This window comes from Trachemys scripta, chromosome 1 (genome assembly GCF_013100865.1).
Source record: "Trachemys scripta elegans isolate TJP31775 chromosome 1, CAS_Tse_1.0, whole genome shotgun sequence".
Lineage (NCBI taxonomy): Eukaryota > Metazoa > Chordata > Testudines > Emydidae > Trachemys > Trachemys scripta.
In genome coordinates this window covers 315,544,931-315,559,832 of record NC_048298.1, presented here as the reverse complement: position 1 = coordinate 315,559,832, position 14,902 = coordinate 315,544,931, and the positions used below count along the sequence as shown (strand labels likewise).

Genomic DNA, 14,902 nt, shown 5'->3' with positions numbered 1-14,902 from the left:
AGAGGATTCTAATTGCATTCAATTAGATATAAAGAAATATCATATTTAGACTAGTTTCATAGTCCAATCCAATATACACAAATGTATTGGCTTTGCCTGTATTACTGCTTCTAAAGATCATGCCAAATATCTTAAGGCCATATTGTACCATCTCACACAGTAAAACTCAGAGAGAGAAACAGAAGAGGGTAAACTCTGGTAATGGAGCCAGTGAGATTTCCTATGAGAGCTCTTCCTGGGAGGAAAGTGAAAGGGGGTCATGTCCTCCAAACCCCAGAGATCCTGGGGATGTGCAGTAAAAGGAAGTTCCAGCCACGCCCAGGGGATTGCCTATCCATTCTTGTGTCCATTCTCACCACCAGCACCACAGCTTACTCAGGAATCATGATGACATCAGCTAACCCCATCATGCTTGTCCACTTTTTTTTTTTTTTTTACTCCCTGGAGGAGTGAAAGTGCAGAACAGATATTAATGATGTTACCAGCTGTTTTAACCTTAGCTAGATTTTCAGCTGGAAACACCACCAGTTTTGGAGGGAAGCAAGCAGCCCTGTCTCCATTTTCCAAGCCTCATCCTAACCATGCAGTGGTTATGCAGAGGTCCATGTTGTGGCTAATGGGTAGGAATGGGGAAGGCTGATATGTTGGCTCCCCTCTCCCTTTTGCATTTTTCTGTTTCTGTGGTCCCCTTCCACTCCTCACTGCAGTAAGTGCATCTTTTCTATGTATTTGTGTTCCCAGATATGTTTGTGGATCTGTCCATTGTAGTCATACCAGTCAGTGAACCTGATCTGTCTACCCAGATCTTTGTTTATTATTATCCTGTGTTTCATTTACCATGTAATTCTCCACAGTGAATTCTGCAAACCACTTGTCAGTCCTGGCTTGTAATATTGTAGTCACGCTCCTCCTTTGTGTTGAACGTGCCCCTTTCCCTATGCACATGACTTGCTACTATCCGGAAAAGTTGATACCATACTGTGTTTCTTTTATTATAGCTAACTGCTATATAAAGAGAACAAAATTATACCTAATACAGATTGTAGTGGCACTGCAAATGTACCTCTCTCCATTCTGAAGTGTTTCCACTCACTAGTAACCTTTGTCTTCAATCTCCAAGATAGCCTTTTATCCTCTGAAATAACTCACTCACTACACCCTGCCTTTTAATCTCAAAAACGAGGCTTTGTGTAATACCCCCCCCAAAATTGATATCTATATAAATTATGGCTACTATTTTTCCCCTGTTCTTATCCCATTGATGTCACTGATTCTCAGAATGTTCTGAGATTTATCTCCGCCTTTCCACATTTATTCTGACTTGAATAAAATAATTAGACTTTTATTTCCCAAATGAAAATGTTTTCACTAATGATGACAACTCTTTCTAGAAGAATATAGCCTTGAAATCTTCTTCTTTTTTGTTGGTCTGTCATATAATGCTGCTTTATATAGCAATGAACATGTTAATTTGTTTGAGATGGTTTCAAGTAGGTAGTTGACTGGGCTCTCTTCAGGTCAGGGACTGTGTCTTCCTCTGTGGTTGGAATGTCCTTAGCACATCTGGAGTGCAGTCTAAAACAAAAAAAACCAAATAATGGAGATATCCCATCTCCTAGAACTGGAAGGGACCTTGAAAGGTCATCAAGTCCAGCCCCCTGCCTTCACTAGCAGGACCAAGTACTGATTTTGCCCTAGATTCCCAAGTGGCCCCCTCAAGGATTGAACTCACAACCCTGGGTTTAGCAGGCCAATGCTCAAACCCCTGAGCTATCCCTCCCATAATAAATATTACCTGCTTCAAGTGCTGTGTTAGCTCACTTGCAGAAATGAGGTTGGTTATTATTATTATTATTATTGGTGGTTATTACTACCGTCTTCTTGTGCTGTGGGATCCAATGTTCCTCCCACACCAAGGGTGCTGGGGAAGGGAGGGTGGAATCCACTTTTTGGCACAGGCCTCCCCGCCCCTGCCCCTCCTCTTCCCCCCAGAGGCCCTGCTCAAACCTCGAGCCAGGCCAGCAGCTGGAGCCCAGACAGTGTAGGGCACTGCAGCATGGACCCTCCACTTGCCTGGGGTGGGGGAGGGGGACCAGAGCTGCCTGGCTGCATGGCACTTACCATGGCCGGGCTGCAGCTCCAAGGCCCCATCCCCTGGCAGGACCCGAGTCAGGGAGAACCATGTGGGCAGCTGTGGGGAGCCACTAACCCTCCACATGTCATGGGCAGGGGGCCTGCGGGGAGGGACACGGGCCAGGGCCTGCTCTTGGCCACCCCACCCCAGACAGGTGGAGGCAGTGCTCTGGCTTTTGGCTTGGCTGGGGGTGAGGCCTTGGGCAGAAGGGGCCACAGAGGGACCCGCCCCACCCACACACTTTTGGGAAGGCTCTGCCACTTCTATCCCACACCCAACCCCTGTCCAAAACTTCCCTCAGACAAAGGAGCATTTCAGTGAATAGCTCCAGCTCTTCCTCACCCTACCAGCCTCCAGTAGAGTTTTCAGCTGAGCAGACCTTATCCTGTCAAGCAGGAGAATAAGACTTACTCCCTCACATCCCCAGAAGGCCAAGCAAGAGGCAATGTAATCCAAAGATAGTATTATTGACTCACTCACTTGAAGTGGAGAGATTTAAATGGCGAGCGGCTAATGGTTTGGAGGACTAGCGTAGGTCATTGACTCTAGTCTCCATTTAGGCTTGTAAAAAAAACCACATAGCTCACCCCATGTGACTGGCAATTTCTATTAGTAAGTCCCAGAAGTGCAACAGGAAAGGGTCTTGGATTGAGAATCATTGGCAACAAATTCAAAAATAGCTTGTAAAATGCCTGCCCTCTCCCGTGGTCTATTTCCCTTCACATCCCTAAGAACTAATTTAATTCACAAAAGATTTTTAAAGTATTATTTTCCCTGGCACATTGTTCACAGTGAAATGACATGGTGCTGGCTTAATCCATGAACAGCAAACAAAAACTGCCTGAAAATCCAGCTACTTTGTAAAAGGCGAGTTTGCTAAATGTTCTAGTTACAAGTAATTCCTCATGAAGAATAACTGCAGCCCACAGGTAAAATGTTGCCCTCGTGTTCAAATGCTATTGAACGATGAGCAAAATGACTTGAAAACATCAAAATAACAGCAAGATGCTACATTCTCATGCCTCAATTTGTATTCTGCCTGTGGTCAGTACAACAGTGACAGTCACCTCTTTGGTCTTCACATTTCCTGTTTGTTTAGCAACAGCATTATTAACTAACTGTTTTACCTTTTGAATGTTTGGTCTCATGTCAACGAAAGTGACAGAATAGTTACTAGAGATGGACAAATCAGCAATGACCCAGTTTCAACTCCATCCCTTTTTGCACTTTGTATTCCTGAAAGGCAGCGCTAACAGTTGTCACACAAGTTTTATGCCAAGCTTGTTGTGTTCATTTACATCTTCCAAAGCACACATTATTTCTGGCGTCAGTGCAGATTTGTCAGCAGCCCCTGACCTTACTACAAAATATGCCAACACTGCGTTGATAAATAAAGCCAGTTTGTAAACTTCCACAAAACAGTTCAAATAATCGAAGACGTGAACAAATGCGCATCAAAGTTTGCTTGACAGCAGCTGTTTACCAGACAGACTGATTTAATTTTTTTTTATGGGGACTTTGGAAAAACCTGCAGCAGAAGTGAAAAACAGATATGGAGCCAGAACCAACAAGAACAGTTAGTGCAGGGGTTGTTTTCCTTTCCGTAGGGTGTGTGGCTAACACCTGGTTTTGGAATCTATAACAAAGAGAAAACTAGCTCTTGGCCTCAGGCATTATTTGCATTCCACCCATTGCTAATGAGGAAAAAATTGAAAACCTAATCAGTTGGCAGGAATAAGGGCTTTGGTCTTGATTTTTTTCACCCTTTTCATTTCTGAAGAGTTAAGGGTTGAGATTTAAATCACAGACAAGATCACAAAGCTGTTGTGTCAATGATTGAAATTCCCCCAAGAGTTAATATCTTGAAGCTCAGATTAGACCTAGTTCAAAGATCACTTTGCCAAACAGTAAATTCAGGGAATACGGAGTATCATTTTCAGATAGGGTTACTGAACATAATGACTATTGCTTATGTCCGATTTGTCCTGTCAAAGAACAGCATCTGACAGTGGTGTTCTTCTGTGCCCTGACATGAACTTCATGTATACCAAAATTTTTACACCACCTGAAAGAAAAATTGTGTCTACCTAGCTGTCTCATCATAATCATGCAATATTTAGTGCACAATATATTTTAGGGAAATTTGGGACGTGCCTAGGTGTGTGATGTGTATTTCCATCAGAGGTTGGAAAAGCAATATAAAAAAGAAGAACTAGTATTTCACCAGTATAAATGCCAATTATCTGGATTTCACTTGAGGGCTGGGGGTGGATGAATTTCTCCATGGATAAAATAGTCAATAAGAACAATCAAATGGTTTTACAGATAGTTAGAGTAACACTCAATGCAGTCATACAAGGATTTAAACTGTTGCAAAATTCTAGACTTTTGCTGCAGCATGAAGGTCCAATCCAGTTTCTTTTCAAATCTCTAGTGGGAGCTGGATCAGATCCCAAATCTCTAGAGAAAAGTCTGTCTGTTGACTTTTCCATTCTCTTTGCAAACTCTCTGTAGCCTGCTACTCAAACTGAAGGGCTGCTGGTCCTAAAAGGGATTGCTGGATATTTTATAACTACCAACCACAAATATTTTAAATTAGGGGGAAATAATCATATTCCCTTATTTCACTAAAGGTGTGGTTTCGGATATAGGGTTTTGCCCCACATTTATACATAACATTTGAGACTCCACTGCCAAAGAGAACTCAATAGTGTTTATTTTTGCTTTACAGTCAATAATTGCTTTTTTTGGCAATTGGGGTGAAGAACTAGTGATTCACCTTCCTTTTGTCAGTAACGCCTAGTTTTCTTTTACTGTCACTGAACAATGGTCATGATAATAGTTCAAGAAGATACAAGAGGCGGCAGCTGTTCATGAACGCTCAAGAACTTATCACAGTTTCCTCAATACATTTTAACTCTTCAAACTGTCATTTCCCAGGAATCCAAGCAGTTTTTCTGTGCAGCTTCTAGATAACTTTGTGGTTTATGAACACGTACATACATATACATGAGCTCCTCAAGTTGAAATGGGAAGATTTGGAGAGAAGGGCAGTTGACAGGCAAGGATGGCAAATGTGGGTAGCCCAATGTGCAGCAAAGCACGGGGTGGACTATGGTCTAAGGACATACATATGAGAGAGATTGTGTTTGTGACCAATGTTACTTTAACCGTTTTTATTTTTAAAAGCATGCAGGCTTTCCTGCTTGCTTTTTACATTACAGAAATATCAGGCTGGGACATCCCTAGTTTTTGCAGCTAAGTGCATGGGACTGCAATCTGTGCTCATTAAGAAGGGAAGTGTTTAGTCAGATTGTTTAAAACTTTGCTAAAGGAGCAGTCACCTTGAATATTTTTGAAATTGATTAATTTTAGTAAAATTTTATTTTCCTTTCTCCCTACTGATGTTTAGAAGTGTGCTTGAGATAAGCATGAGAGCACCACCACCAATCATAGTGTACAGTGGTGCCAACTCTCATGACATTAGCTGTTTTTCTTGAAGCCCCAGCTCCTAAAATAATGTAATTACATGAAAATTCCAGCTTTCAGTTTTAAAACGAAAGTTTGTAGCTCTTATGGCTGCAGAGAAAAGTTTGACCAAAAAATGTGACCGAAGTGCATCCTAAAGGTTCAAAAACAAAGTAAATAAATAGAACACAAAATGTATCAGTTTGTGGCTGGCTTTGCACAAATTGGTTTCCCTAACTGCGGAGGGGCGATAGATGGGACGCATATTCCAATTCTTGCACCAGCCCAGCTAGCCTCCAAGTACGTAAATCGGAAGGGGTATTTCGAGGGTGCTAAAGGGGTTGGCGGATGTGATTGCAGAGCCATTGGCCATTATCTTTGAAAACTCATGGTGATCGGGGGAGGTCCCAGATGACAGGAAAAAGGCTAATGTAGTGCCCATCTTTAAAAAAGGGAAGAAGGAGGATCCGGGGAACTACAGGCCAGTCAGCCTCACCTCAGTCCCTGGAAAAATCATGGAGCAGGTCCTCAAGGAATCAATTCTGAAGCACTTAGAGGAGAGGAAAGTGATCAGGAACAATCAGCATGGATTCACCAAGGGCAAGTCATGCCTGACTAACCTAATTGCCTTCTATGAGGAAATAACTAGGTCTGTGGATGAGGGGAAAGCAGTGGATGTGTTATTCCTTGACTTTAGCAAAGCTTTTGATACGGTCTCCCACAGTATTCTTGCTAGCAAGTTAAAGAAGTATGGGCTGGATGAATGGACTATAAGGTGGATAGAAAGTTGGCTAGATCAGCAGGCTCAACGAGTAGTGATCAATGGCTCCATGTCTAGTTGGCAGCCGGTATCAAGGGGAGTGCCCCAAGGGTCGGTCCTGGGGTCGGTTTTGTTCAATGTCTTCATTAATGATCTGGAGGATGGTGTGGACTGCACTCTCAGCAAGTTTCCAGATGACACTAAACTGGGAGGAGTGTTAGATACACTGGAGGATAAGGATAGGATACAGAGGGACCTAGACAAATTAGAGGATTGGGACAAAAGAAACCTGATGAGGTTCAACAAGGACAAGTGCAGAGTCCTGCACTTAGGACGGAAGAATCCCATGCACTGCTACAGACTAGGGACCGAATGGCTAGGTAGCAGTGCTGCAGAAAAGGACCTAGGGGTTACAGTGGTCGAGAAGCTGGGTATGAGTCAACAGTGTGCCCTTGTTGCCAAAAAGGCTAACGGGCACTTTAGGCTGTATAAGTAGGGGCATTGCCAGCAGATCGAGGGACGTGATCATTCCCCTCTATTCGACATTGGTGAGGCCTCATGTGTGTCCAGTTTGGGGCCCCACACTACAAGAAGGATGTGGAAAAATTGGAAAGAGTCCAGCGGAGGGCAACAAAAATGATTGGGAGGCTGGAGCACATGACTTATGAGGAGAGTCTGAGGGAACTGGGATTGTTTAGTCTACAGAAGAGAAGAATGAGGGGGGATTTGATAGCTGCTTTCAACTACCTGAAAGGGGGTTCCAAAGAGGATGGATCTAGACTATTCTCAGTGGTACCAGATGACAGAACAAGGAGTAATGGTCTCAAGTTGCAGTGGGGGAGGTTTAGGTTGGATATTAGGAAAATCTTTTTCACTAGGAGGATGGTGAAGCATTGGAATGGGTTACCTAGGGAGGTGGTGGAATCTCCGTCCTTAAAGGTTTTTAAGGTCAGGCTTGACAGAGCCCTGGCTGGGATGATTTAGTTGGGAATTGGTCCTGCTTTGAGCAGGGGGTTGGACTAGATGACCTCCTGAGGTCCCTTCCAACCCTGATATTCTATGCTTCTATGATTTCTCTATGGTTCTCCAGGCGCTTGTGGATCACTGTGGGCGTTTCATTGACATTAACGCAGGCTGGCCTGGAAAGGTGCATGATGCATGCATCTTTCAGAACACTGGCCTGTTCAGGAAGCTGCAAGCCTGGACTTTTTTCCCAGACCAGAAGATCACTATAGGGGAAGTCGACATGCCCATTGTGATCCTTGGAGACCCCGCTTACCCTTTAATGCCCTGCCTCATGAAACCCTACACAGGGAGACTTGACAGCAGCAAGGAGTGGTTCAACAACAGGCTGAGTTGGTGCAGAATGTCTGTGGAATGTGCTTTTGGCCATTTAATGGGCCGCTGGCACTCTTTGTATGGGAAGCTGGACCTGGCCTATGACAACATCGGTTATATCCGTGTGCTGTACCCTCCATAACATTTGTGAAGGGAAGGGTGAAAGATTCACTCATGCATGGAACTCGGAAGTTCAACACCTGGAGGCTGAATTTGAACAGCCAGAGAGCAGGGCTATTAGAAGGGCCCAGCACAGGGCTGCAAGGATTAGGGATGCCTTGAGGGAGCAATTTGAGGCTGAAAGCCACCAGTAATGTTTGGTGCCCTGCACAGGAGTGATGTGCAGTGGTTCCAATGTTAGTAGGAATCTGTGCTTGCTACACTGACTTGCAGTGCCTGTTGCTTTCCTGGGCTAAGGTATCTTTTACTTAATGTAATAATAAAGAATGTTTTCAAAGCCAAAAAAAGCCATTTATTTAAAATAAAATTCATTTATTGAAAAGAAACGCAACTGCTTGGGAAACAGAAAGGGCAAGGGAGTGGGGTGGGGAACAGTTCAATCACAGATTTGTGTATGTCCTGTTCTCATACTCAGCCTTCCTGTCTGGAGTGCTGTGCAATGAGTGCTGCACTTCAGGCTGACTAAAATGCATGGTGATGGGGGTTGAGTGCAGTGGGTAAGGGTCATAGTTTGCAGGGCTGGGTGGTGAAGCTACAGGTGTTGGAGACAGCTGGTGGTGATAAGAACCCGGATGTTGGGGAAAGTGGGTTGAAGGTAACATGGAAGCACAAGGGAAAGAGTTTTGGGACAAGGGCTGCAGGGGCAGGGGGCAGGCATGGTAGTGCTCCCCTGCATGGCTACAAGCATCTGGATCGAGTCCTCTTGGCGCTTCACGATGCTTATTAGCTGCTCCATGCTTTGGTGCCGGTGCGCTGCATTCTGCCGGCGGAACCTCCTTTCACTCTCCTGCCATTCCTGCACTTTTTGATTTTCATTAAATGACTGCTGCATAACTTCATGCAGCATGTCTTCTTTGCTTTTATGTGGCCTCTTCCTAATTCTTTGGAGTTTTTCGGCTGGTGATAACACGGACGGCTGAGATCTCAAGGTTGCATCTGTAAAGACAAAATGCAACACTTAACAGAGGCAGCATTGTTCACAACAGACAGAGCAATGATTCACCCATACTTAAAGACAAGCACAGTCTAACGATAGCAGAATTTGCCCATCCCAAAGCGAGCACACATAACCCACAGGAGCCCCAAAACAGTGAGTAAGCATAGGGTCGAGGGGGACTGATTGTTTCATGGCCATACTGTCATCTGGGGTTCTGTGCCTGGGGGAGAGCCAACAGCTGCAGGGGGCCCCTATACTGAACATTGTCCCCACATTTTCCATAGGATGAGTTCGTCCTGGAAGATATCTCGCTGCTGAGGGTGACCTGGGATGCAAGGGAGGGTCTTCTACTACAATGTGGCTTCTGCCCTGGCCCATATGCAGCTTGCCTGTGTGCAGCAATGGTCCCCCCGCCCCTCACGATACAGTGGCACGGACATGTTAGGCTGACTGGGACAAGGAGTACAGTAGTGCTCCCAAGGAACCTGCGCAAGCACATTGCCCAGCTTCTGCATGAGACCTTTGAAGAGATCACTGAGGCCGATTACCGCGATGTGAGCGAGCACATCAATGCCCTATTCTGCATCTAGGCATGCACGCAGCCCTAACCCTCCTTGCCCCAAGAGCCCGCACCAAACAGCTTCCTTCCCAAAATAAAAGCCGCTTACCGGGCACCTCCTCTGGTGTTTGTTCTTCCCCAAGCACCGGCCACTGCGACTGGCTACCTTGCTCCTGGCTTGAAAACAGCTCCTGGCTGCATGCATCTAGGGATGCCGGGGTGTCTCCCTCCTCCTCAGCACCCTTGCTCACACTTTCCTCCTCCTTCTGCCTTGTTGAACTGGGCTCTGAAGTGTCCATGGTGGTCCTTGGAGTGGAGGTGGGGTCACCCCCCAGTATTGCACCCAGCTCTTTGTAGAAACAGCAGGTTGCGGGGTCAGCACTGGAGTGGTGGTTTGCCTCGTGGGCTTTGCGGTAGGCACTCCACAGCTCCTTCACTTTAACCCTGCACTGCAGTGCGTCCCATTCATGGCCCCTTTCCATCATGTCCCTTGATATCTGCCCAAAGGTATCGTAATTCCTACAGCTGGAGCGCAGCTGGGACTGGACAGCTTCCTCCTTCCAAACACTGATGAGGTCCAGCACCTTGCCATTGCTCCATACTGAGGATCGCCTGGCACGTGGCTGCATGGTCACCTGCAAGGATTCACTGAGAGCACTCCACACCTTGCTGAGCAAACAGGAAGGGGATTTTCAAAATTCCCAGAGAATTTAAAGGGTGGGTCTGATGGTTGGACACCTGAGGGCAGGGCAGTAGAGTTCAAAGTGATGACCAGTGTGGCTAGAACATAAGTTCTTCAATGTGAGGACCATCTCTATACTATACATTGCCTAACACAGTGTGGCCTCAATCAATATGTGCTACTGTAATACGAATAAGTAAATAAACGTAAATGTCTGCACAAGGGGCAAAGCATAGTGAAATTCAGGCCCATGGAGTGGACAACTGTCTCATGACTGATTGATTCTTCCATGGCACACTGGGCCTGATTAACCATTGTCTTTCTCCAATGGTTGTCAGTGGTATTACTCCAGGATAAAATTGGAGTAATTCAGTGGTGACTCAGGCCCATTATACCAACCACCGCTGACTACAGTTAGGGCTGCTCCATGGGCTTGTACTTTATGTTTTATTTTTCATATGAACCTCTGGATTTCTTTGGTTTGCTATTATCTTGGACACTTTCCCAAGAGCACAGTACTGTATTATCCCCTGACCTTTTCTCAGAGGCAATCTTGTTAGAGAAATATGAGTAACTTATTCTGAAACAACTAACCTAAGGGAAAGGTAAAAAGGTGGAATAAATGCAATGGATAGAGGTATGATGCAGAGATAGCGGCATGATACATGGATAGTGGTCTGCTAAATATAAACCATTCAAATGGTTGTTTAGTGATCGCTTCTGTTGAGGGGAGACCTGAATCCTGGAGAGTGATGTAATCTCACTGCTGTCTGAGTGGGATGCCATTGATAGACCTATAGGAGAAAGAGTTTCTTTTTTATTATGATGTCTTATAAATATTAGATACCTGAGTCTGAAGGGAAGCAGCTATTCAGAATTTTTATCTGAGTAGTGTAATCTTTTAGAGAATATGACAAGCTCAATGCAGCTATGAACAGTCATGGACTTGTATCCAGAAAAGGTAGCTTTAGCTTTTGTGTGTAGAAAGGAGTGGCAGAGGCATGCTTTCTAAATTACATTTGTCAGAAACCTGCTTCTATCTGAGTAACTAAAGCTGACTCCCCTTCTCTCCGTTCCCTCCCCCAGCAATGCTATTTCTATAAGATTAACCCACTACAAGATTTTCTTAGATGTTCTGTCATCTCTTATTCATCACATTGACACAGATCTTGTGGTTGGGCATTATGCATTATGCAGGGCCATTGTGCCACTTCTTCAAATGATTCAGTCAAAGCTTTCCCAGGTTGTATGGTAAATGTTTTTGATGACCTATGAGAGGTGAGCTCTCCTTGAATTCTTTAAAGTTCTTATTCTGTCAGCACTTCTTCTCTGCTGTTGTGTCTAGCTAGTCACAACATCTCATGCTGGCAGAATGTGATGCATTGCATTTCAATGATGCTGTGAGTAATAATGTGATACGCTGACTCTAGACATCTGGAGAGGTGTGACAAGCACCACTCATGTGTGAGCTGAGGTTACAATTCCCACATGTTTAAAAGGACCTGTTAATTTGATGACAGGAGGGGCTTCCAAAAAAAAGCAAGCAATAATAAATAAAAAGGAAGTTTCACAAATGCCTAGATTAATCCTCCAAATGGTCACTCATTGGCAGGTTGGTTACTGGAAAGATATGGAGCAGGAAGAAGCATCAGAAAAAGTCAAAACTGAAGGAAATGAGTCATCCATCGTTTTGACAGGATTAGAAGGAAACACATTATATCACCTAACAGTGAGGGCGTACAATGCTGCAGGATATGGACCACCGAGTACCACAGTCCGTGCAGCCACCAAGAAATCCCGTAAGTGACCTGGATTCTTTTCTGTGTGTGGAAAAAAGTCTTACCCGCTCTGGATTTCTCTTTAACTGGGGTATATAGTAAGCAGAGCTGGTACATAGTTTTGATTCATGGCTATGCTTCTGTGCTTCGATCTGAATTTTAAACTGACATGGCAAAATTTGCATTCACAACAGACAAATGTTATCTTCCTGGAAAACAAGGCTAAGCATTTTTGACACAGAAGAGAGATAAAAGGATTCAGGTTCATAAGCTCTATACTGTAGCTATTAAAATGACACTCCTAGAGCGAAAACCACCTTGTTGGACTCCAGCTAGAGAAGGAAGCCTGTGAATGCAGCCAACCATAAATGTAAAAAAAGATTAAAATGCTCACCAAGGTTTAAAATAGCAGAAGTATGTTTAAGTGCATGGTATCATTTTATTCTTCTTTTTGCTCAGCTCCCAGCCAGGCACCAACCAATATTATGTGGATGCAAGATGGCTCTCATGTGTCTCTGGGATGGGAACCAGTTAGACCTCTAGCAAATGAATCTGATGTAATGGGATACAAGGTCAGTCTTGGCTCTCTCTCACTCATCTTCCAAATTACCCTTTTCTTTCTTGCTTGCTTTCTATATTGTACAGGTCATCTGCAATCTTGTTCCCTCCAGATATATATTAAAAAAAGCATTGAAAAAAACTAAATGTCCCAGTACTTCTCTATGTAGTATTTTCCAAATGGTGATTGTCAACTGCTGATTATAAACTGAGTATGCACCTTCTGAGGTGATTACTCCATCACATCTGGTCCAGAAGTGGCTATTAATAAGACCAGCCTGCAGTGAAATACATGATAACACTTCAATTTAATTGTGTTTGCAGTAAGATTTAGAGAAATGCAGAAGGATAAAGCATCTTAAATACCATTAAAATTAATGTTTTTAATAGAGCAGAAGTACAAATATTGAGATTTGTTATGATTATGTTGGTGGTATTCAGCAATCTGTGACTGTAACATCTGGCATTTTAAGTTTTTGAAGTTTTAAAAAGTGAAAGGTGAAAAGAGCCATAAGTAACACATAATATAAAATGGGAAAATCATAAGAATCCAGTACATTCTTTTAAAGCAAAACAAAAATTTAAGTGTGTGTGTGTGTGTGTATTCTTTGTAATTATATTTTGAAACATACATACATACATACATAGTTATACGTATAGAATACCGTGCCTGGGTACTCTCTGTATCCCTGCAAATATCATATCAGGAAAGTGTAAATTGGTTTGGATAAAATAGAAACTACCTTAACCTTTATCAAAATGTTTAAGGTTCAGAAAAAGTTCAGGTAACTTCTTTACATTTTCTCTAACCTTGTCAGTTTTGTCTGGGAATAGATGTCTACATACTGAAATGCTTCAAGGACAGCTACATATGCACTTGTATTTCTCACTGAACCAAGACAAGGGTGCACTGAATTTTACAAGGGGGGGGGCAAATCCTCAGTTCAGCTCAGGGCCCCCAGAGGATTCAAGGGGCCTAGGGTCTTTGGCGACGGGGAGCCCCTGCCGCCAAATTGCCGCCGAAGACCCGGCACTTCGGCGAGGGGCCTGGGGCAGAAGGACCCCCTGCCGCGGGTCTTCAGAGCACTTTGGCGGCGGGTCCTGGGGCGGAAGAACCCCCTGCTGCCGAATTGCTGCCGAAGACCTGGAGCGGAAGAAGCTCCGGGGCCCCGGGAGCGAGTGAAGGACCCCGCTCCAGGGGCCCTGAAAAACTCCCGTGGGGGCCCTTGCGGGGCCCGGGGCCTGGGGCAAATTGCCCCACTTGCGTGCCTCCCCCACCCCCTCCCAGGCGGCCCTGGTTTAGTTAGTTGGCTGGTTTACACCTGATGAGGCTCTACTTCAGAGTATCTTCATTCAGTTTGAAGCTGGATACCCAGAAAATCTGGATATCCATGTGAATTTTTTGATATGTATCTGAATCAAACTTTAACCTAAAAATATTTTTGAAGTTCGCTTTCACTTCAGTTAGTGTCTGTGTGGTTACTCCAAACTGGAGGACAAATACTGAAACTTCATTATTGGCCTGATCCAATAGCCAGCCGTTCAAGTGAATGGAGTCTTTCCATTGATTTCAATGGACTTTGAATTGGGCTCTGTCTTTGACAGTATTTTGAAAAAAAACTTCAGGAAAAAGAAAGAACAAGTTCTCGATTTAAAGATGAAGCGTCAAATCCTCCAGTCCTTCCTCAAGTCCTTTCTCAGGCAAAGTACTTTTTGCCTTCAATGTCAACTTTGCCTGAGTAGAGTCCAGTATTTAACCTAAAATTATTGTAGTGATTCTAAAGCTCCTGTATCATCCATAGGTCTTGTTTAGGCAAGAAGGCCACAGCAATAGTCAAGTAATTGAAACACAGAAAACCTCTGCAGTGGTTCTTCTTCCTGATGTTGGTGTCTATATCATAGAGGTTTGTGCAGTCAGTGAAGGAGGGGATGGGACTGCCAGCTCCCAAATCAGAGTACCGTCTTTTTCAGGTAAGTTCACAATTATATTTTGAATACAGGCCTGTCATGTTTTTAAAATGACACCATTCTACACTTAATTAATACATATTAACTTCAATGGGTAATATAGTTGTTGGATAAAGTCATGGGTTAAATGATTCAGTTTCAGAGCTACAGAGTAATTGAACATACAACTAAAAAGACCAAACTGGATTATGGGTATGTACTTGTTAAGTAAGTGCAGAGCCAGCCTTAGGGGTGGGCAGGCTGGGCCGCCGCCCAGGGCATGGTACTCAAGGGGACGCCATGCTGGTACCACCCACCCACCTGACCTGCCAACAGCCAGTGGAGCTTAGAGGCAGCCAGGCAGGCGCAGCAGCATCTGGAGAGAAGGGACAGACCAAGCTGCAGGGGTGGCACCTGGACCAGCCTGGTAACTCCTCTGACGTGAGGGTGCCCCTCCTCCCTCACTGCCCTGCTCCACTGCCATCTGCAGCCACACACACACATTCCCCCAACACACACACACTCCCTCACGCGCACACACACACACACACCCCAAAACTC

General features: G+C 44.5%; 1 protein-coding gene across 3 annotated transcripts in view; it reads left to right on the top strand.

The window, feature by feature from the left end:
• Window positions 1–14,902, top strand: part of CNTN5 (contactin 5) — a 987,313-nt gene that overhangs the window by 959,444 nt on the left and 12,967 nt on the right. For all 3 annotated transcript variants that reach the window (XM_034758906.1, XM_034758905.1, XM_034758907.1), the window contains 3 exons: window positions 11,671–11,857; window positions 12,296–12,408; window positions 14,197–14,365. In XM_034758906.1, the coding sequence (XP_034614797.1) occupies window positions 11,671–11,857; window positions 12,296–12,408; window positions 14,197–14,365 (469 nt within the window). The remainder of the gene's footprint in view (window positions 1–11,670; window positions 11,858–12,295; window positions 12,409–14,196; window positions 14,366–14,902) is intronic.